This window comes from Cygnus atratus, chromosome 20 (genome assembly GCF_013377495.2).
Source record: "Cygnus atratus isolate AKBS03 ecotype Queensland, Australia chromosome 20, CAtr_DNAZoo_HiC_assembly, whole genome shotgun sequence".
In the NCBI taxonomy this organism is placed as follows: Eukaryota; Metazoa; Chordata; class Aves; order Anseriformes; family Anatidae; genus Cygnus; species Cygnus atratus.
Window position 1 is genome coordinate 10,080,150 of NC_066381.1, and position 21,852 is coordinate 10,102,001.

At 50.4% G+C, this 21,852-nt stretch overlaps 1 protein-coding gene across 14 annotated transcripts in view; it reads right to left on the reverse strand.

Moving 5' to 3' along the window:
* Nucleotides 1-1,407: 1,407 nt before the first annotated feature.
* ACACA (acetyl-CoA carboxylase alpha) overlaps nt 1,408-21,852 on the reverse strand; it is a 131,256-nt gene continuing 110,811 nt past the window's right edge. For 11 of the 14 annotated variants that reach the window (XM_035561176.2, XM_035561171.2, XM_035561178.2 and 8 more), the window contains 7 exons: nt 21,530-21,665; nt 15,844-16,021; nt 14,179-14,291; nt 6,835-6,989; nt 6,393-6,563; nt 2,972-3,108; nt 1,408-1,772 (listed from right to left, as the gene is read on the reverse strand). In XM_035561176.2, the coding sequence (XP_035417069.1) occupies nt 1,646-1,772; nt 2,972-3,108; nt 6,393-6,563; nt 6,835-6,989; nt 14,179-14,291; nt 15,844-16,021; nt 21,530-21,665 (1,017 nt within the window). In that variant the 3' untranslated portion in view covers nt 1,408-1,645. Of the gene's footprint in view, nt 1,773-1,796; nt 2,281-2,971; nt 3,109-6,392; nt 6,564-6,834; nt 6,990-14,178; nt 14,292-15,843; nt 16,022-21,529; nt 21,666-21,852 lie in introns of those variants that run through there. The other 3 variants (XM_035561170.2, XM_035561169.2, XM_035561179.2) reach the window with 1 other exon arrangement.

Genomic DNA, 21,852 nt, shown 5'->3' on the forward strand with positions numbered 1-21,852 from the left:
ACCCCATGCGCAGAAGGGGTGCGCTGCAGCTCGGAAGGAAAGAGCACAGGTGTGAGGCACTGGCATTGTAATTAATTCTCATAAAAACATCCCTTCTGATTCGTGCAATACTAAAAGTGGATTTGTAAAATCTGAAATACTTTTAAGACAATCATTGGTGTAAGCTCTCCAACATTACTTTTTACAGACTTCCTGCGTACCTGATCTTTTATTATGGTCAGGAGGCCCTTGAAAATAAAAGTGTCGAGATTGGCAAAGGCCCCGGGGCAGTCTTGGTGGGCAGCCTGGCCCCGGGTGGCTCCGCACTTCCCTGCCCAACAGCGACTGTGGACCAACTGCGGACCGTTCTGGCTGCACAGTGACCACTGGAACAGGTGAACGTGCCAGCTGGTGCTAAAGAACGTGATGACCAAAAAGTAACTTCTTTTTAATATTTCTGTCTTGTGTGAAGGATCTGAGTCCCTTCCCCAGCTGCCCATGAGGGCGACCCAGGTGGTGCGGCCGGCGCTCAAGTCAGCTCTGAGGCAGGGATGGGCACGGGAGAAAAGCTGCTCAGGTGCCCTGAACCGAATTTTCCTTTTGCAGTTCTAACCCCATTGTGTGTTTGACTCTGTCCCTTCCACTCCCTTACGTATCTGCTTTTTGCTTTGGCTGCCTACTCATATGAAAGGAATTAGCACTTAGATGAAGTATATGCAGAAGTGGGGCTGCCCCGTGTGTGTTATCCCTCAAAATGAGTAGGGAAGGCAGAGCAGAAATGGCTGAACAGCTGTGTTTTGGTCTCCTCTTTTATCTCCTCCTAGAAGGGCTTCTCACACACCTTAGTGACCCGTTCTAAAAGAATCAGGCACAAAGGCAAAGAGCTGGAGCCCGCAAAGCCCTGCCCTGCCGCTTCCCCCGTTGGGGAGCAGCCCTGGGAAGCCCAGGAGCCTCAGGCACAGCACTGGCCATGCGGCTTTAAATGCTGTTCTACTACTGAGTAACAAGACAGATGTCTGGAATAAAAATCGCACTGGCTGACAGAGACAAGAGGGCTGACTCGGTGGCGGATGCCACTCGCCCACACAACACCACACAGGAGCATTTCCCAGCTCCAGGGACAAGGGGGGGGCTCCCACCTGCACCCGAGGGTCCTGCCTGGCCTCAGCCCGCAGCGAATGCCCCCGTGGGGTGTCAGGGGTGTAACGTTGGCACGTGGCAGCACCCCGCGGCCGCTGCCAGGCCGGGTGTGATGAGAGAAGCGGGCAGGGGAACAGGGGCGTACTCAGCCCCTGCTGGGCTATGCCAAGACCTCACGGTACCAGCGTACCCGTCATTGCCTGGCTGTGGTTTTGTCGAACAGCTAACTGATGCATTGGTCCAGTCACACTTTGTTAAATAAATAAGGTACAGTTAGACAGCTGTAACTCAATTCCGCAGGCGCTTGTGTTTATACATTTTCCTCGTGTCTGTGGCCAAAGAACACACTTCCTCTGGTCAGTCTGATTTGAAAAAATAAAAATGTCACTCTTCCAGCATTTCCCTGAGCCTCCCCGTCTCGGTACAGTGGTCGCAGTCGAGCAGACAAAGGGCAATTCTGAGCTTTTTTTTTTTTTTTTTTTCCTCCACTGTACCGGGCAGGGGGGAGTACGGGAAATCGATGCTCTTACGTTGAAGAAGGCGAGTCCATTGTGGAGAGGATCCGCACGATCTCCGCTCGCTGGGTGGGTGATATATGCTGGGTCATGTGCACGATCGAATCCATGGCAACCTCCGGGTTGGCCTGGACCAGGCTGGAAAGAGGCGAGAGTTAAGTGACAGCAGCCCTGGCCCTCGCACCGGCGCGCGTCCGACAGCTCCCCGTCAGGGAGGACTGAAATATGGGGTCTTTAAGAGAGAGCGGCCGCGGCAGCAGGCACTTGTGTTAACTGACTGCGAGCCGTGCGGGCTCCGAGGGCCTTCGCGCCGATCAATGCGCTGGTGGCAGAGCTCGGATGTGCAGAGGCTGAAATCCCCATGGGGCTGGGGCCGGGCCCACCCAGGGCAGCAGGGGAGGTGTGGGGAGGGCAGGAGCGAGCCCTGGTGCCACCAGCAGCACATTCAGAGGCTGCCGAGGACGCTCCCATCGCCCCCTCCCAGACGTCAGGAGCCCTGCCTACTGCAGCACGGGTGGAGAGCCCGATGGAAATGCGTGCATGGGATGTCGTGCCTAGCCAGAGGGACAGGCAAACCGCAGGAACCGCAGCAGGTCGGTGCCCTCCGGCTCTGTGCTCCAGGAGGCAAAGCTGAGAGACCTCCAGTCTAAGACATAAAAATTATCAAAATTAGATCTCTTCAGGTCTAGCAGTGTTTGGCTCACGAGGCAGGATGAGTGTCTGCAAACGTGAACAGTAACTCGGACAGGCAGGAGGGATGGATTGTCTGCCGATGTGTTAGTATCAGGGGGTTTATTTGCTATAGCTCTGAGCAATAATCAAAAGGAACTGGGCATTTTACGACACCGAGCACAGAAGCAGCTAGCTTGTCTGCAAAGGCTAGGGCTGGAAAAAATAAAGGGATGAAAACTAAGGGTTTTCTGGCCGTGTGTGGTCAATGCCCCACTTTGACGGCAGTAGCACAGCTCAGAGATTTGCTTTCTCTCCTTGCTTCACGCAGTATGTGGCCCTCCAAAATATGTGACCTCCTACCAACGAATAATTTTCCATTATCTGTCTCAAATGGAGAAAGACACATTAGCAGTGAAATTTCTGTGCCCTGGATCTTCACGGCTCTCGTTTTAGGGAAGGGCAGAGCATGGCCAGGGAGGTTTGGGTGCTGCTGGAGTAGAGCCCCGCTCTGGTGTCTTTTCGCTCATTTGCTCCGCTCATTTTGCTCAAGGCACCCCGCCCTGGCAGGAGCTCTCCAGACCAGGCAGAGTCCACAAGATGTAGATTTTGTACAAAAAAATTCACAGTAGCTCCCGCAGCGGTGCCGGGCCGCACGGTTGGCTTACCCCCGTATCTGCTTGAGGATGTAGTCCCTGGAGATGTACTTGATGTTTTCATCTACAACAGAGCGAATGCCTTCCTCTTCCGTTAGCTGCTTTTCCAGCCACTCCACCAGGTCCTTGTTACTGTCCCACAGGTACGCCTGTGAACAAACCACAAGTGTCACCGCGGGTCCCAGCGCCCGCCTCAAGTCCCGTGGGCCCACCGCTGACTGCAGGCACCCCCTCCCCATGTGCCGCTCCTGGAAGTGAACCCAATTACTGGCAGCCTTGGGACAGCCCTCGGTGGTTTTTCCAGTGCTTGGCTTTTATAAGCACAACTACCAACTAGCTAAAGTCACAAGACGATTCATTTCTTCTGCATCTCCTCCTGTAAACGTAGCACCACGGAGCTACGTGGAGGAGCCACGGAGGCAGCACAGCTTCCAGTGGCTACCACCGAATCGCTGCCTGAGCTGCGAGGGATGCCCCTGAGCTGTCCCCACCAAGAAGCCAGATTCTGAAAGGCCACAGCCAGATGCCCCGCGGGGAGGGCAGGGTGGGCCAGGGGCACAGCTGAGCAGGGCCTCTCCTGGTGCTGAGCCGTCCCAGGACCCAAGCCCCCACCACCTGGAGGCTGAGGCAGTGTCAGCGCACGGCAGCACGCGGGATCCACGACCCAGCCCGGACACCCACAGCCCTTCCTGAAGGAGGTCGCTGCGTCCGCAGCCCCGAGAGGCCTTGGCAACAAAACCCATTTTTAATTTTGCAAGATCATTTCACCTGATATTTGCTAGGTAGCTGACTACATAATAATTCAGGAGTGTGTTAGATGCCTAATAGCCTTCTTGCTCCTCTCTTCTCCTCTCATTTTCTTTACAAATCATTTAAGAATCGTTTTGTTAATGGTTTCCGGAAAAGCAAGTACCACCATTAGCACTCATTCATATTTATGTCATTTTATTTGGGTAATTAAACACAAAGCTCGTCATTTAAAGGTGCACTATCCTTCTCTGTTATCACTAACGAAGTCAAAGTCAGAATGACAATGAGCTCGGTGCGGTAATTCAGGAGGTGGCTCTGGGCCTGGCTGAGCAGAGCGGGCAGCCGCCCTGCACCACGCTCGGTCCTGCCAGCCGCCGGGGCAGGGAGCTGGTGGCACGCGATGGACGTTTGCACCCGAAGGTGAAGCCTCAGCACAGGAGGTCAGAGCGCCTGTGAAAGCCCGGGGCACCCTTGGGGCGGCAGCAGCAAGCCAGCAAAACGCTTTCACTGCAGGAAATCCCGTGGCCGTCCCACCAGCACCCCACAGCTGATTACCCTCGGCCTTGCCAATACCGGAGAAAGACGGCATTGGCACTAATGACCCGTTGTTTAATTATCACCCCCTCGCTGCTGACCTTTTATCTATGTACTTAATTACCAGTTCCCATAGTCCAGGAACTTTTTTTCCCTCCTTCCCAGGACTCTCACAAGAAACGCTCGCTCGGTGCTGACAAAGCTGCTGCTACACCCGCGGGGAGCTCCTGTGCCGTGGCGAGGGGCCTTCACGCAGACCCTGCTCCAACCCCGGCGCGGGTCCTGCCCGACGTGCTGCAGAGGTACCGGCTGAAGCAGAGGCCGAGCCCGGTGCTCGCAGCGATCTGGCAGCAGCAGCAGCAGCAGCAGCCTCATGGCACGGGGCCCGGCAGGGAGACAGGCGGTCCCCGCAGGCTGCCCCCCGTGAGGCAGGATGCGTCCTTTTCAGCAGGAAGATGCTACACGGGTACCAGGCTGAGACTCTGGCCCGACACTCCCACCAGGTGTTTGGTTTTTTTTTCCTTACAAATTATGTATATGACTGTCTTAAAACGGTGATGTCATGTCAGGCTCAAGATTTTGCTTATTTCATTGGTTTTTTTTCTTATTATTATTTTAAACTCGTTAGTTTTTCCTCCTTGCTTCTGCCCCTAGACATGCGAGCAATGCTCCCTGCATACAAAGTAGGGCACTTAGGAAGATTTCAGGGAAGGGAAAAAACACCAAGAAGCTGCCTTACGGTTGCAGACCTGCATAAAGCTAGATTTACCCAAGAATCCCAAAGCTTTTACTTTAGGAGAATATTTAATACTCTTATTAATCATTTTTAATCCGTTTGCTTTTAATTAAGAAACAGCATGATGCTTTCCTATCAACATATGCCAGGGAGCAGATTAATTGTGGCTTAAGATAACTCTCCTTGATTGGTGTAATGTATTAGCTAACGAGATGCCCGCTTTTAAAGACGCTCAGACACTACCTTGGAAAGCCTGCTGCCCTCCAGAGAGCACTTCCCCCCTTTTTCTGGAACCCCTGAGCGTTTGTGACTTTAAAAATAAAACAAAATAAAATGAAATAAAGAACTCAGATTGGAGGATTGTGACAAAAACAACCTAAGAGCCACGACAGAGATTGCTCTTCAGAGATTGCCAGCTTCAGAGTTGGAGCGCAATTAAAAGAGAAATCCTCTACACAGCCATCAGACGAGGATGGTGCCGAGGCAACCCCCCCATCCCCAAACCACAGCAGTTACATCTGGCAGCGAATTTGCGCCCCTGCCTTTGATGGCACACGGCTCCACGTGGCCTTAAAGCCCTGCACAGCCCGGGGGACACAGGGGCTCCTGTGGGCTGGGACGTGGTGACGGTCACCGACTGCCGGGCACGTGCGAGCTGAGTTCAGGGCCCAGGGGAAGGGGAGGAAGGTGAGGCCAACCCCGAGGAAGAGGAACAGCGGGGACACAGCCCGCTCGGCAAGCAGCAGGACAGGATGGCTCCATGGTTTGGCTCCTTGCTGCTGCCCCGAGACCTGACTGAAACGCCCCCTGCAGGAACGGAACATCTGCCCGACAGAACTGCAGCACAGCAAACCCCTCCTCCCTTCCCAGCATCAGTGGGTAGTGCAGGATTTAGGATGTTATTCAGTATAAAAGAATAATTAAAAAATAATAACAACCCTGCTTTCACAACACAGAGGATCCCGAGGGTCGCAGGGACTGGTCTCCACAGCTGGGGGAGCTCGTTCCCCCCGCCTCTGCGAGCACTCGCAGCTCTGCGGTGATATTTCAGGCACGCTGTGCGCAGACACATGGAGACGGAGATGTTCAGGGGGGCGTGCACAGTGTGTCCTGTGGCTGCTGGGATTCCTGCTGCCAGTTCTGCCAGCCAGCAGCACCTCTGCGCAGCCTCCTTCCTAGGGCCTCGTTCCTTGCTTTGCTGAGACAGCTGTTCGTCTTTTCAAGATGCTCAGGTTTTCATATCAGTGGTGCTACGTGCTTGTGAAAAACCTATTGAGCTGAGTGTACTTGCTTTTCTGGCTTGATATAAAGTGTTCCCATAAAGCAGCTCATGACCGGGAACACCTGGGAGCACTTCACTGAACTCGCACCCAAGAAAGACTGCTGCCTTGGTGAGGCTGCATTTTCTCTTACCTTTACCGTCCCTTCGACTTCCACAAACCAGCGTCTCAGCATAGCCTGGATCTGCCCATCGGTCAGCTCAGGGTTGGCATCGTGGATCTTCTTTTTGACCACGTCCTCCAGAAGAAGACGTCTCAGCCTCCAGTAGAAGAAGGTACGAGAAGTTTTCCAGTCTAGAATGTCCTGCCCGAGACATAGGTGGAGAAAGAGAAATGAGCGAGGGACATTTACACGGAGAAATACAGACGGCTTGCTTCCCACAGGAAGGAAAGGTGTGCACTCGTGACACACTCAGTTATGTCACTCGCACAGGAGAAATACACAGACCCCCGTGTCTGAGCCAGCTCACTGGGGCCGAGGTTTGTTTGTAGCCCCACAGGACACCAAGTTCCTCTGAGCCTGCTGCCTCCCCCAGCAGCTTGCCCCGACCCGGGGCGAGCTCCGTGGCACTCACAGTTATGGCACCCTTCTCCTGCATCCGGCCGGGTGTGTCGTGCAAGTCGGCAAACTGCATGGCGACCTGGTGGTAAATGGGGATCAGGAACTCCTCCCGCTCCTTCAGCTTCGTCTCCAGATCTTTTCGGTCCGCAGGGCTCAGCTCAGGGGTACCTGCAACAGGCACAGCCACACGTCAGGGGCCTTCGGCAGGTCAGAGCCAGGGCTGTACAAACGGCTGCTGACAGTCCGGAGAGAGAAGGGAGGTTTCTCCTCTTCCTGCACTCAGGCAAAACCCAGGCTGCACTGGCCAGGACGAATGCCAGCCCATCAGCTGGAAGCCATGCCAAGCAGCCTCGAGTTAAACCCAAGTGCTCCAGCCCAGCTCCCCTGCCAGCAACGTTCAGGCAGGAGCTCCAAAGGAGGTTTCACCACGGAAACTCATTCCATTTAAATGCCAATGAGTTGAGCCGTCAATTAAGTGACAGATTTACTGGACTCACTCCTAAAAAGAACGATGTCCCACACACCGCTCGTTTAAGCGAGGACCATGGACACTGTGAAGCCACGCACACAGCGGCGTGTCGTCTGGCCGGCCGGTCGCTGCCCAGCCCACAAACACAGCAGGACCTTGTGTCCTCCCTGAGCTCCTCTTCCACGTCAGAGGAGGTGGGAACAGCAGACAGACGCACGGACAGACACACGGACACACCCCAACACACTTCCAAGTCCCAGGCCAGCCGCACACCGCTGCTTCCAGGCAAAGCAATGTTTTTACGTACCTACCAATACAAATGTTGCCTCACCTTTCAGGTGCTAGTAAGAAGGTTTTAATTAAGAGCAGCTACTCTTACAGCCTTCAGAATAAAGAATTATAGGTATTTATCCCCGTTAAACCGCAAGTTCCTACATCCCCCCGTTCCAAGCCAGCACTGCTCGTGTATTGTGGCCTCTCCGCCACGCACACGGTGTACAGTCAAAGCAGCCAGGCCCAGTAATGATTTAGGTGAGATTAACAAATATGTCAATGTCTATTTTCTGCTTAATTTAAAAGCAGCGTCTATAAAGATTTTTGACTTCTGAACCCTGTTCTCCTGAAAGAAAGAAGGTAACAATGAGGAGGGGGGATAAAGAGTGATTATCCCATCATCGATCGTTTGTCAGGAGCATTTCTTATTCACTGGACTATTGTAAAAAGCTAAGCTCTCGATCAATCCTGTAAGCCCCCTGTACAATTAAATATCTTGGAATGGTTTTCTTTCTTTTCTAGTCAGATCTTGAGGCCTCAGGGTTTTTCAGAAAGCTGGGGCTTTATTTATTTATTTCTGGGGAAAAGAAGTCTCCTTCCACAAATCTTACCCTGGCAAGATGAGGGGAGTTAAAATATGGGATTCCTTTGCTCTAAAGGTACTGGACAGTTAATGAAACTGTTAAAGTTTAAATCATAGGAACATTATAGACCTCCGGGTATGGATCAGCCGCTAATCAATAGGGAAACAAAGGGAGCAGCACTCTGCAGCGACCACCTGGCAATGCAGATGCGAAGTGAGCGGGCTCCGGCACGCGGGTGGGGCCAGCAGGTGAGACGTGACGGCAATTCAAAGGAAGGAAGAACACGTGCGACCTTCCGAACTTGGCAGGCAATGCAGGACACTTCCTAAGACGGCACTCTAAGTGCCATAAAATATCACATTTGTCTTGGATCGAGCTTTGCTCTGCAGTCACCAGGTTGTCTGCAGCTATACAGGGCGCCGGGCGGATCGCAGCCACCGGCACCATCGGAAGGGGCCAGGTAGCGGCCTTGTCCTGCTTCCAGCACCTGCAAAGCCCCAAAAGCCCAACCACCGTGGGGAACGTACCAAGACCTCTTCATTCTACTGTGTCTTTTCGAGCCCCTTCTGAGGTCAGAGGAGCGAAGTCCAGGACCCTGCTGGGAAAAGGGGTCTTGCCGAAATGCCCTTCACCCTCCAAAAGCTCCTCATGAACAACAGGCGAGGGATCTGTCCTTGCTGATGCCCTCCGCTCAAACACAGCTGGTCAAACCAACAAAACCCGGTGTAAACCCACCCATATGGATTATTTAACCTAAAACTTTCCCCAGCTGCCAGTCTCTGCTGTCTGCCAGGCGTGACACCGAGGTCTCCCCGTCCCCAGCCGGTGCGATCTGGCCTCCCGGGTCCCAAACACTTTCCTCCTGCTCCTGCAGCCCGTGACTGTCCCCAGTCGATTTATGCTCCTCTCCAAAAGTTAAGGGCAAGCATCGCGGTGGAGAAAGCAACACCTAAACTATTTTGATTTGTGCCCCACTAAACAAAAAACCTCGTCGGGGTAACCACCCTCCCGCCCGCCCCGTGCACAGTGGCAGCTCCAGCGCTGCGACGGGTGCGCTGCCTTTAATAAAGTCCCTGCCAGATGGAAATGGCTCAGCAGGCCCATGAATCACGGCTTCCCATAACGTTTAGTAGCAAAGTGCTTTTTTTAAATATGACCAGTTTAACAGGTTAGACAAAATGACTTCAAGAAATGTTATTGTAGGTTCCCTCTGATTGCAGAAAGCCAGGCGGCTTCTGAATCAATTTGATGGTTTATGGTTTCGAAGCTGTTAAAATGTGGGATTTTCTCCCTCACCCTCGGCACACAGCCTCAGCATGGCAAAGCATTTACTCGTCCGTTTTCCTGCCTCTTCCTCAAACACGCCCTCGAGGATCTGCGCAGACACCCAGCACCGAGGCCCCTGACCCAGGCGATCTGCAGTGGTCCTCACGCCGAGAGCCAGGCAATATAAACACTGCTAGCTCTGCAGCCTACAAAGGGGCATTAACAGTGATTGATTAGTGCAATGGTACAAGTATTACAGGCAAATTTGGGGACTTTTTTTCCAAATAACACCAGCAGAGCCATCCGATGACATAATTACATGTCAATTTTAATGCTGGTCATGACTGTCCCGTCTGATTTCCCCACCTGCAACACCAGTCCCTCCGCCTGCATCTCACCTTCCTTCCCTCCGCCATTAACACAGCTCCTGCCGACGAAAGCAGCGACAGCAGCAGGAAGGTGCTGGCCCCAGGGTGCCCAGCCAGCACGGCTCCCGGCCGGGCACTGCTCGAGGGGGAGAGGGAAGGTCACCGAGAGCCACTCACGTCCCAGAGAGACGGACATTTTTGGATTGTGGCTTGTTTCTTTAAATGAGACTGCTTGTAATTGCTTCACTAAATATTCAGGAGGATTTATGTTACAGAGGTGCACTATGAAATAGCAGTGAAGGTCACACATGCTCGTGGCACGGGCTTGAAATATCCTCGTTGAGCTGCACCGGGCGATGTTCTGCCCTGGTCCCTCCCAGCCCTTTGATCCTCAGGCCTCGAGTTAGCAACAGAGCAAAGGGTCAAAGCGCGGCAGGTAAGTAACTCCCAAAAATTTGTATTTTGGGAGAATCATCGACAAGCCTCCTGGGAGGATACTGAAGATGCCAATTGTCACGGAGGAGCTGGCAGAAATCAGCACTTGTTCTTCTAGACTCATGACTGTGAATTAACAACAATTTAAATGCAGCAGCACTTGCACACAGAAGCAGTTCCTGAAAATCAGCATCGCCTAAAAGACAAAAAGTTACAGCCGTGCTGACTGCATTCGTCCATGAGAGATGGCATCGCAGCAGCAGCATTTTTCTTAGTCGCTGCTCAAGAAAACAAGCAGCGCTTTGATTAATTGCAACACCGAGCCAACAACCCACCCCCCAGAAAATAATTACTGGACTTTTGAACTGTAATCTACCTTGCCGAGCTAAAGCTGGGAGCGAAACGGGCCACGGGATGGAAGCTCTCAGCCCCTTGGGAAATGGGGCTGAGCCCAGGGCACTGGCAGCCACATCCTCACCATGCAGGTTCGCTTCTGGTCCTGTGCCCCCGCAGGGAAGGTGAGGGCTGTCTGCAGCACCGGTGTTTGTGCAGGAAAACTGCGAGTGCTGCTGCTGGCGTGGAGCTGCGTGCTCCCTCCACGCGCTCCATACAACGCATACAGACGCACACAAAAGGGGCATTTCAAATAAAATTAGAGTTGCGTGCTAGCACACGACCAACCTTCTCCTGGCGTCAGCTGAAGGGGATGTTCACACTGGCATCCCCTCGGCCAGGTGAACAAATAATTCCCTTTTACCATGATAAATACCTGACAGAAGAAACGTGGTAACGTGATATCCAGCCCTGCTCTACCAGGACCCATTTTGCCGTTCCTTTTATTCCTATTCCACCAAATTTCTGCCTACGTTACCCCACACAACTGCTAAATTACACGCCGGCGATCTGCACGGCAAACTTAATTCCTATTCCACTCCTAACTGCTTTACTCTAATTGTAACAAATAAGCAAAATAAAACTGAATCTCCATGTTCTTCTCAACGACGGCCTGCAGCTCGCACGGTTCCCGTGTCTCCAGGGGATCGCTGCTCATGCTGCTCACCTCCTCGGCGTGGTGGGCAGGACAGGGGCCATCCTCTCCCCCTGCCCTTTGCTCGGCACGGCTCGCTGTTCCGTAATAGCACGGCTCTGAGTGACATTTTAATAAAACACGGGGCTAATAAACATTTCGGCGCTAGTGCCAGAGAATTGATAATGAACAGATTTATGTCAAATTATTCAATATCTGCCAGCCTTCCCCGCTCTCCCACTCCCCCGCTGTAGTCGAAAGCCAGTGGCTGGGGATGCCTCGAATGAGCAAGTCGCCGCTTCCCCACCCCTCTGCACCAGGCACATGCTTGTGAGCGTCCCCCTCTTCCCCACGATTCAGCAGCTCCGGGGAGGGATGACAGCCATTCAGGGGTTAAAGAGAGGCAGTGAACCCCCAGCTAATGAGTAAGAATTCAGCAGGCAGTGTAAGATAAATGGAGCTTTCTCTGCTTCTGCTGGAGTCAGCATGAACTGCGGCCCTGCGGCTTGTTTGTGGCAAATGGAGTGCGCGAAATATCAAAGGGCAGTGATCCAGAAGAAGACCGACTTTGACAAATTTTAAATTGGCCAGAAAGAAAACCAGCAAAAAAAAAAAAATTATGCAATTCACTGTGTCCTGCAATCTTGGCTTTCCTGCTATGGTACGGAATTAGTGGCAAAACAACAGCAATGATCGCCCGATGTTGGGAGCAATTACGAGCCATCTAAGTGAGATGCTTATCAGTGACTGAAGCTTTTAGAGCTCTCTGTATGTACAGTTGTAAGTGACTTGCTCTTGTGTTGCAGTCATTTTAATTAAAGTGTATGGAGTTTGCTGGGAGTAATTACTCTGTAGAGGAGGAGAGGAAAAAAGCCTTGAACAGGCTCCTGCCTCCCAACGTCTCCTGGCTTTGCGTTTTTGAGACTCCCGGCACAAAACTGTTTCCCTTCCTTCTCCCCATCTCCATTTTTTGAGGTCCTGCGCGGTGTGGCTGGAGGCTGCTCCCAGGCGTCCTGCACCCAGCCCGGGCTAAGGGTCCCTGCACACAACAATAAATAAGCTCAAAATAAGCTCACGCTGCTCTGCTCTCCTACTTCCTCCACCGCTCCAGGACTTGAGCAGTCCAAGAGCCCTTCTTGCCAGCAGCTCTGTGCTCTGGGGCCAGGACTTGTGCTGCCGCTGTGCCACAGAAGACACCAGCCTCCCGTGGGGGCAGCAGGCTGCTCTGTTGGTCGGCAGAGCCACTGCTGCCTGTGGCAGGGTGAAGGGAAATGCTCCCGGGAACAGCACTCCGGCCGCAGTGCCGTTCCTCTGCATGGTCTGCAGCAGAAAGCCAGCGCGCTGCCTTCTCCAGGCACACACCAGGATTCTTCTTCCCCAGAAGCCTCCTGCAACTCAGTGGCAGCTCTTCTGTGTGGGATGCCAAGGTGCAGGAGAACACCTCCAGAAGGTGGAGGGGGGGAAACCTGACGTGGAGTAGTTGGGTGGCAGCCTCAAACTGGCGGGGAAGCGCCCAGCAGCACGCCCACTGGGACCTGCCCCATCTTCTGGTGCCGCCGCACCGTCTGTTTGCTTCCCAATGGACTCTGCCGAGCCTAACGTGGGCCAAAGGTGAGTTTTTGTGAAAACAACTTCCTTGCTGCAGCTACAAGCACTGTAATGTTTTTTCCATTCCAACAAACAGACACGGGAAGAACAACACAGCCACCTGGGTACTTGTGCCCACTCTCCCTAACACCATAACCCACACGAGCAAGACTTGAACTCAGATAAAACCACTGCCTCGTGCTGGTCTGCAAAACCCAAACACCTGCTAGCCTGCTTCTTGCCCAGAAAGCAATCAGCACGGTGAGAGAAAACAAAGAGATTTATAAAATACTATCAAAAAAAGAAAAAAAGTCTTTGATGCTATCAAAGACATCAGGAAGAACCTGACTTTCAGCAAGCACTCTGATTCTTACCACTCCAAGCACCCTTCACAATTATTATTCTCCTCCCAAGGCATATCAGAATGCTTGTTTTGTATATAAATTGTTGCACTGCCATAAATTAAAAAAAAAAGCCAAATAATAAAACGTAACTGCAGCAATAGAGACGATTTATCAGTCATTTGCAGAACACTTTTCCTCCTGAAAGATCCCAAAAGGCTTTATAAATTCAAACCATACCCACGTAGCATGCTTCCTCCACTACTAAAATGTAGTCAATTTTGGAAGTAAAAAGAGGCTCTGTAAGATGATACTCTTATAGTAAGAGCTAGTAAAGAACTATTTAAAGAGCCTATTCCCTTGGGAGAGCACACATCTGATATTAAGTGCATTTTGCTGAACGCTCTGTACTTTGGGCTGTTGGGTCCATACCAGGTGTTGGGATTGTTTGGAATGAAAGGCACAGCAATAACACAACACATGCAGCGACACACTGGCTGCTGAGCACTGCAATTCACCCCATGTTTTACTGAAGAGGTGAAGAATATTTTTATTTCTTTTCCTGAAACTGAAAAGCAGCAGACTTTATTACTCAGAACTACCTCGGACACACAGTGACAGTCCAGCAGCCCAAAAATGTCTTTGGCCAAATCCTTAATTGTGCCAAATGACACCAGCTGAGGGTTTGGCCAAAAATTCCTGAGACGGAAACTAGAGCCAAGCAACTGTACTAAGTGTCTGTTGTAAGACCCAATCAATTAAAAAAAATAAATAAAATTCAGTTGACAAAGACACTCTCAGGCCCTAGGTATGCTATACGCACACAAACACCCTCTCTCTCTCACGTACATCCGTGCAGCTTGTCTCATCTGGTTTTCTTCCCACGTTAGATGACAGTAAATAAAAATTATCATGAATTTGATAAAATGCCTCAGTGCCCCTTTTTAAGGTCCATAAACACATTCATTAGCGCCCAGCTAACGGCCCACCGCCCCGCGCAGACGTACCGAGGCGCTCCGCCAGGTGGATGTAGACGGGGTCCACTCGCCTCATTGTCTTCACCAGGTCTTTCCTGCGGAATTTGATTTCCACTGTCCCCTCCGGTTCCAGGATTCCTCCTCTGGTCAGCGATGGGAAAAGAGAAAAGAAAGGCACTTTCAGGTCATCGGACAAGGGGAAACACAAAATGGAATGGTTCAACGTTGTCTAGAAAGTAATGCAGAAAAAAGAAGAGAAGGGGGGAATGGAGACAAAACAAAGAGAAAGAGAGAACAAGAGAAAGCATCTTAGCTATTATTTATCCAGAGCCACAAATGCACGTGAGGCTTCACAGAGCCACGTCTGTCCAACAGCACATACTGCAGCCCAGTACAAGCAATGCTCTTGGCAGTCTCTTTCAAGCTGTGACCAGGAAGCTCTTTTGAAAGGTAGGTAAGCTTTGAGAAACAAACCAACTAACCAACCATCTCCATCAGAGATCTGCCCACTTCCCAGGTCACAGACAGAGGAGCACGTGATTTGAAACTTAGGTTTGGTAAATAAAATCCCTTCGGCCTTTAACCGTGAGGACAGGAGGAACAAGGAGGAGGGAGGTCAGCGTCCCGGCTGTGGAGCAGCATCCGCGATGGGAATTATTGCAAATGCAACAGTGTGTAGGGCCAGGATGGCAGAGTCTGCAAAATAATCTCTGTCTTGGCTACCGGAGCTCAGGTCCAGTAGAGTCCAACTACAGCTCTGCCAGCCACACACTGTCCTTCACATCCCACCTGCTGGGAAGCTGCACCTGGATCTCAAAGGGGCGAGCTCACATGGCTGGCATCCCAGAAAGGTACGGGGCAGAAGCAGGGGACGGGAGTAGAGAGTGAGGGAAGCATTCACCCCGGTGCTGTCAGCACATCCTCTCCACTCCTACCACCTCAGCAGGGCAAAATTGCTGGCAGCTGCACCATGGGGAAAAAAGGTGGCACGTGCAGGGGTGTGCTTCCAAGCAGTGCAGAAGGTACCAGAGAAAAGTTTCATCTGCCCCTACTTCTGGGAGGAGAATATGCCCAGGCACAGCGCTGGAATTGAGCACTGAGGGGTGACACTGACACAATAAAGCTATTTGCACTGTCAGGTGTTAGTTCATTTCCCATTTGCCTGGTTATTTCCACATCCTATGGCTGACCAGATTAAATACATTTAAAACAAAAATCTAACATTGCTTCTGTTTTTTGTAGCACTCGTGGTGCTTCACTGCTCAGTTCTGTAACTAGCCCATGCCCACCTGCTCCTCTTCCTACCTCCTGCTCCAAGTAAAACTGGCAATATTCACGCCATCCTTCTAGTTCAACCTGCTCCTGGCTGCTACAGCTACACCAGGCAGGGCTGGCTTTTTCCCCCAAATGATTCTGTATCTCTGTATTTTAGAGATTCTCAAAAATATTTTAAAAGCATGCTTCCCAGGGTTTGCTTGTAATGCTACATCCCGAACCACTGGTAACTAGAACTTCACTTATGCAAGTTTTATTTCTTAAAAAAGTGCCACTACCCAACTGCCCGTCTGATAGACGGGACAATGCTGAGGGGTTCTGAAGAGCACATTTCTGAGCACACTTCACTGACTGCTCCTCACTCAGCCAGGTAACTGTGCCTCAAAGCGGGTGGTTAGAGGGAGGACAGAGTGGCCGTACCTGCTCTCCCTGTCGGCGTACATCTCCATGTGACGAGGATTGATGGTCGGGTCCATCACAGCCCAGGATCCCCCTCTCAGCTCCCCCTGCGGCGGGATGTAAATGAGCACGGGCTGCCGATACTCCCGCAGGCCGTCCACGATGTAGGCACCAAACTTCAGCACTTGGTCATACATGTCTGCGGAACAAGGGACAGCACTGGGAGTCACGGCATGTCAATGCTTTAGGCCAGGCGTGGTCAGACTGAAGGAAAAACTACAATTGTTCAGCTCTCCTAACCACCTCCTCCTGCTGCCGTGCGTCAAGATCTGCTGGGGTTATCTGGGCCTGGACAGGACGGACCGGGAAGGGAGACGTTCCCACATCGGCCCTGCTCCCAGACGCCACGTCTCTGGAGATGAGGCCTGGTGGTGTGAGCACAACCGTGTCTGTTCACAAAATACGGACCGCAGGGTCCTCAGGCCACCCCGGCCTGCTGCACATGGGTCTGTGAGAAGCCACTGCCTGCCCTCCGTGACAAGATTTTGGCCAGCAGGCAGCCAGGCTGGGTGCTGCTGTCCTTAAGGGACATGTAGCTGCCCGAGCTCGGCCTTCCCGCAGGACCTGCACCACGGCATGGCACGGCACAGCACGGCATGGCATGCCTCGTGGTGGCACACCTTGAGCATACCTGTATAAAAACCAGTGCGGGGAGGGTCCGGATGTGAAACAGTGCTCTTCTCTTCTGGCATTAAAATTTATCTTAGGCGTTTTGCTCAAAATTAATAAGAACAACTCCACTGTGTAAAAACAGTACGTTGAAAATACCAGCCCCAAAGGTGATTTACATAAAAGAGAAAAAAATGAAGGCAAAGAGAATTTATACGAGATGATATAGTTTGTAATGGATGTGGTTTGTAATAGAAACAGGCAGCCTCGAATACATATATTTTGTTACACATAATTATATTTAGAAGTATCGAATCAAATATATAAGAAATGAAAAATACTTATTAGGATTATCTAGTCTATCTCTTTGTCCTCACAGGACTGCATCCTATGTTCCTTTCCAGTGCTTTTTAAGGCCTTGGTTTAGAAATCCCAAACGACCAGCTTTCCTACTTCTCCTGGGGCATTTGCACAGCCAAACAGAAGACATTTTCCCCTGCGTTCAGCCAAATTTCCCCTCCTTTCCCATCCCATTTAATTTCATATTGTTACTCCTTGCATCACCCTACATAATTTCTCCACTCCTCTGGGCTTGCTATAAATAGCAGTAGCCTTTCAGTGTTTGTTTTTTTTCTTTTTTTCCCTTCTTTGACACACTATAGGTATTCTTTCCTCATATGTCTCCCAGGACAGCACCTTCTAACCGCTTTACCACATCTGATGTCCCTTGCTTAGCACCTCCCAACTTGTCCAACGTTTTCTAGTCATTGAAATAGCAATGCAGAGCACAGAAGTAAGTGGGTTGCATATGGCAACGCACACATGCTGGCCTTCAGTAACAGTCTTGGAAAGACAGACACTTTGATTCATCTAAAACCCTTAAATCGCTTGAGAAAGCCATTGCTGGGGAAAAGGGGGACCCCAACCAAGGTCCCCGTGTCATTTAACCCCCTGTTTAACATTAAGCACAAACACAGTTCAGCACGTAACTCTTTGGAAAATACACACACACGCTTATACATACAGTAATGGGACAGGGTATATGTAAAGTGTATTATGCATATTATATATATTTATATATTAGTACCATGGGCACTGATGCACTCTCTCCAGTTCATTTGCAAGGTCATTGTCCGAGCACCCAAGAAGAGGAAACTCACATTATTTAAGGAATGCCAAATGCTGACAAGGAGAAGGACAACCTATTTCCTCTCATCGCGAATAAAAGCAAATTCTGGCAGAGACAGTGGGGACTGAGCACCAAACAAAACTCCAACCTCTTCATTTGTCCTGAGCAAAGAAAAAGACCTCAAAAGGGGTGACAAATTTATTACTAATTACACAATTATTTTATTATGTAGTGCTAGTAATAAACCACTTGAAGTACTTTCAGCTAATTCTAATGTTAAGAAAATAATTGCTTGATTCAAATTATTTTAACTGAATTAATTCTTTACTAGACATTTTTTACTAGTGCTACATAATAAAATAATTGCGTAATTAGCAATACATTTTTCACTCCTGCCAAGGGTATATATTTTACTCAGGTTAAGTCTCAAAAAAAGAAGTGCTACTTGTTTGAACAAGGCAGAGGGAGGAGGAGCAGAGAAACTGGGAGAAACTTAATGCTTTCTGTGCACAGCTCCAAATCCCCTTTGGGTTTACCAAGCCTGGCATGAGCACGGTCAGGGAAGTATTTCTGTGACTACAGTACTTTCGGGTCAGGCTTCAAGCTCTCCAGAAGCACGAGCTTTCCCACCATGCAGTCATGTACACAGTTACTCCTTCTGGGATCCTGCAGTGCAGCACCTGGTTTTCCTGGAACGTCCCAGCAGGCCGTGCTTAGTGTTTTATATGTGGATTTACACCAACGTCTGGATTCACTCACTTGCTCACGTTTCCACTGAGGCCAACAGAGCTGCTGCTGCGTTCCTGGGGGGCTATAGATGCACCTTCCTCGTTTCAGGTATGGCTGTAAACTGCTCTCCTCTTGGGGATCTCCCCTTTCCTTAAGGTAAAAGCTCCCACTAACAGACACCTTTTGCCCAAACGATGAAGAGAGAACACCCTGACTGCTGCAGCCGAAGGTCCCCGTGGTGCCTCGCACAGCCCCACGCAGTGGAAGGTGCCGAGTTGCAGAGACGAGCCGAGGGCAGCGGCAGAGCATCCGCAGCAGGGCCCCTGACCTGTCTCGAGCATTAACCCCAGCCTGCTCTTCTGCAGGTTTTTCCCTCCTGCCATCTCAACCACTCAGTTTGCCCACACTTACCACTTCAGCAAAGTGGGCACTCTTAGAGCACACGCATTTTTGAAGGGTAAAATGTAAGTGTAGGGAAGAAGATCACGAAAATACCACCAACACAACTCAAGAGACCTGCCTTTAGTCCTTGCACCAAACCACCGGAGCACACAACCTCCCTTATATTACCAAACCCTATGAAGCATTTGCCACACAGTGATAATTACCTCTTGTTTGTAGTTTTGCTGTGCTCTCCACTCGTACCATGAAAACCACAACTGCTGCAGGTGGGGAATGGTGCCAGGTCCCAGAGGAGCTCACTGCTCTGTGCCTGTGCTGCCTGGGCAGCCTGGTGCCTCGGTAGGTGCAGGCTTTACAGTGTTCTTGCTGTAGCTAACACACTTGCTGTGTTTAAAACAGAAACCAACTGCTCCATCATCTTTTGTGCAGCAGAGAACAACACACGTCTAAAGAGCAGGCTGTCTGCACAACTCTTCTTGCAAACAAGTTGCCGATGTTGAGATTGGAAAAATTAAAATTGACCCTGATATTTCTGGGCCAAATTTCAGCTCTGTACTAATTTAAACCTGAGCCTAATGAAACGCTTGTAAGGCAGAAATGCTGCCGAGATCCTCCAGGAAGGCCAGTGTTTGCTATCCAGCAGGGCGGGCTGTTCGCAGCACACATTCCTGTCCTGTGTCTGCCTGCTCAGCTGCAGCGTGCATCAGCGCCTGCCACACAGAGACACGAAATCTGCTGGAAGCTGTTATCATTACACCGTGTGTGTAAATATTGGCCGTCAGATGCATCAAGCATGCTAGAAAGGCTGCAGACAGCTTTTTGCATTTCCATAGTGTCGGGCAGCGTGCCCTGAACCTCCGAAGCTGGAACGGATCTCATCAGCTTGGCTGGATTATCAGCTAGGACCTGAAGGTAAACACCAGGCACACACTGGCTGCAGACACATAATGGCCCTCATAAACCCATTACATACAAGCAATACCGTCATTCACCATCCAGGTAATCAGAGATTTAAAACAGCTTTTTCATTCTGCTTAAATTTTTTTATTGTTATTTATAACCTGTCCCGGGAAAAAATAATAAGTAAAACATGAAAAACCAACTGCGAGTGACCCTGTAGCACAAGCAGCGCTGCAGTTTAATGTCGCGGGGATTTGCATGCTATCAAACTATTCATGCCGAGTCCAAGACCCTGGTGCTAATTTCCAGTAAATTTCACGCTTGATGTCTCCTCGTCGTGGGTCACTGCCGGTTCGCCTAAATAAACCACTTCCAAATGGCTCCTCCATCTAAATATTCAAGCCAGTTTTTATAATTTAATTTTGCATTATGCTGAATAGCCTTCCGGCCAGATAGAGCTCATTGGGGAAACCACCAGCACCATTGTGATATGCCTTTATTTATGTTAGTTATTTATTTATTTTACCGCTTGAATTAGACCTCCTAGGCCGACTAGTAAAGAGGGTTTTTTTTTTTGCTTTCTTTTTTCTTCCCCCTCCGCTAATGTCAATTTTCAGCATAGCAAGAGCTGTCTCTAATCTTTTCCTACTCATTACACACAATTTTGGAGTCATTTTACCCACAGTGCAGTCGGCTCCTGGCAGTGTGTTTGTGTGCATTGAGGGGTGGCATAATTGTTTATTTTCCCTCCCTGCATAATCCCCAGCCAGCACTGAAACCAAAACTGCAAACAACTCCCCAAGGAACGTGGAGAGTGTCAGGAGAGACCGACGCTCGCTCTGGAGGCCCTTCAGCAGAAACCAAGATGCAGAAAATGCCCCGGCCAGCGCACAGACTGCGGTGCCCTGGTCTCTCCCTGCTCTGTGATGCCTCTCTCCTCCTCCTCTTGCCACGAGCTGGCGTGGAGCTAAGTGGGATGTGCAGTACAGCTATTAGCATCTTCACAAAAATTAGCATCTTCGCATCTTCTTTTCCACCCTGGGCTTCTAGTTCCAACTCCAAAGCTACACTCAGTTTTTGAGCAACGCTCCCAGCAAAGGCACTGGCAAAGCCAACAGATCTCACTACACAGTAAGGCAAAATAATTGTGTAACCACCAGGTATTCATTAATTAACCACTTTCCTGGTAAGCAGTGTGGCATGGAAAACAAGTCAAGATGAGAGTGCAGTAGCAGGACATGGAGCAGAAACCACCCTGACAGGTAACAGGCATTTTCCAGAGGAAAGAGTTTTGCAATCTTTTGCCACGTTCTGTCCCTGCATTCTGCATTTCTTCTTGTGCTGCTCATGAGACAGAGAGCAATGTGGCCTTTATCACAACGCCAGCCTCCCCAGAGCAGGAACTTTTATTGTGTTAGAGGATCCATAACTTTTCGTTGTGTTTGTTAAGCCACATGCAGGTAAAAGGCTGTAATCTTTTACTTATTTAAATTTTATAGTATCAATCTCACATTCTTGGCACTTCACACCATTTAAAGCAGAAATATGCGGTTCAAAAAACTAACTGCCTGTATATTAACCGAGCAGTTTTATAACGGTTCAGTTCATATGAACAGCCACTACCACCACAGCCATCAACTGGGAGACAGTCCTTGATACACCAATATTACAGGGCGCAACGTTATCAATAAGACCATATTTCCACCTGGTTCTGTTCCTCACTGCGTGCTCCCACCACCCTCCTGGAGGCTGCTCCATCCCCAGAGAACCATTTTGGGATGTCAAACCACGGCGGGGAAACAGCAGCAATGCTCTGAGGAGCAGGAGACAAGGCACGGTACAGGACAACACCACGAGGGTACTCGAACTGCTGGTTACCTTTCATCCCACCAGAGAAGCCTCTCCAGTTGGCAAAGACCATCAGAGGCAGCCCCTCTCTGTTGAAGTCGTTGATAGCCTGGGCCGTCTTAAAGGCCGAGTCAGGGAACCACACCTGGCCAGCCTGCTGGATTATCTGTGGGGACAAAAAGGATCGTTAAGCCTTGAAACAATTCTGTTAGCATAAGAGCACAAAAATATAGGAACGGTTGCAGCAAGGGCTGCAATGTGGAACCAACAATGGGGAGTGCAGCACGTGAAATGCTTAAGATCTGCTTTCCCAAGGAAAAATTGGGATAATCCTTCTGTCACCTACATCGACA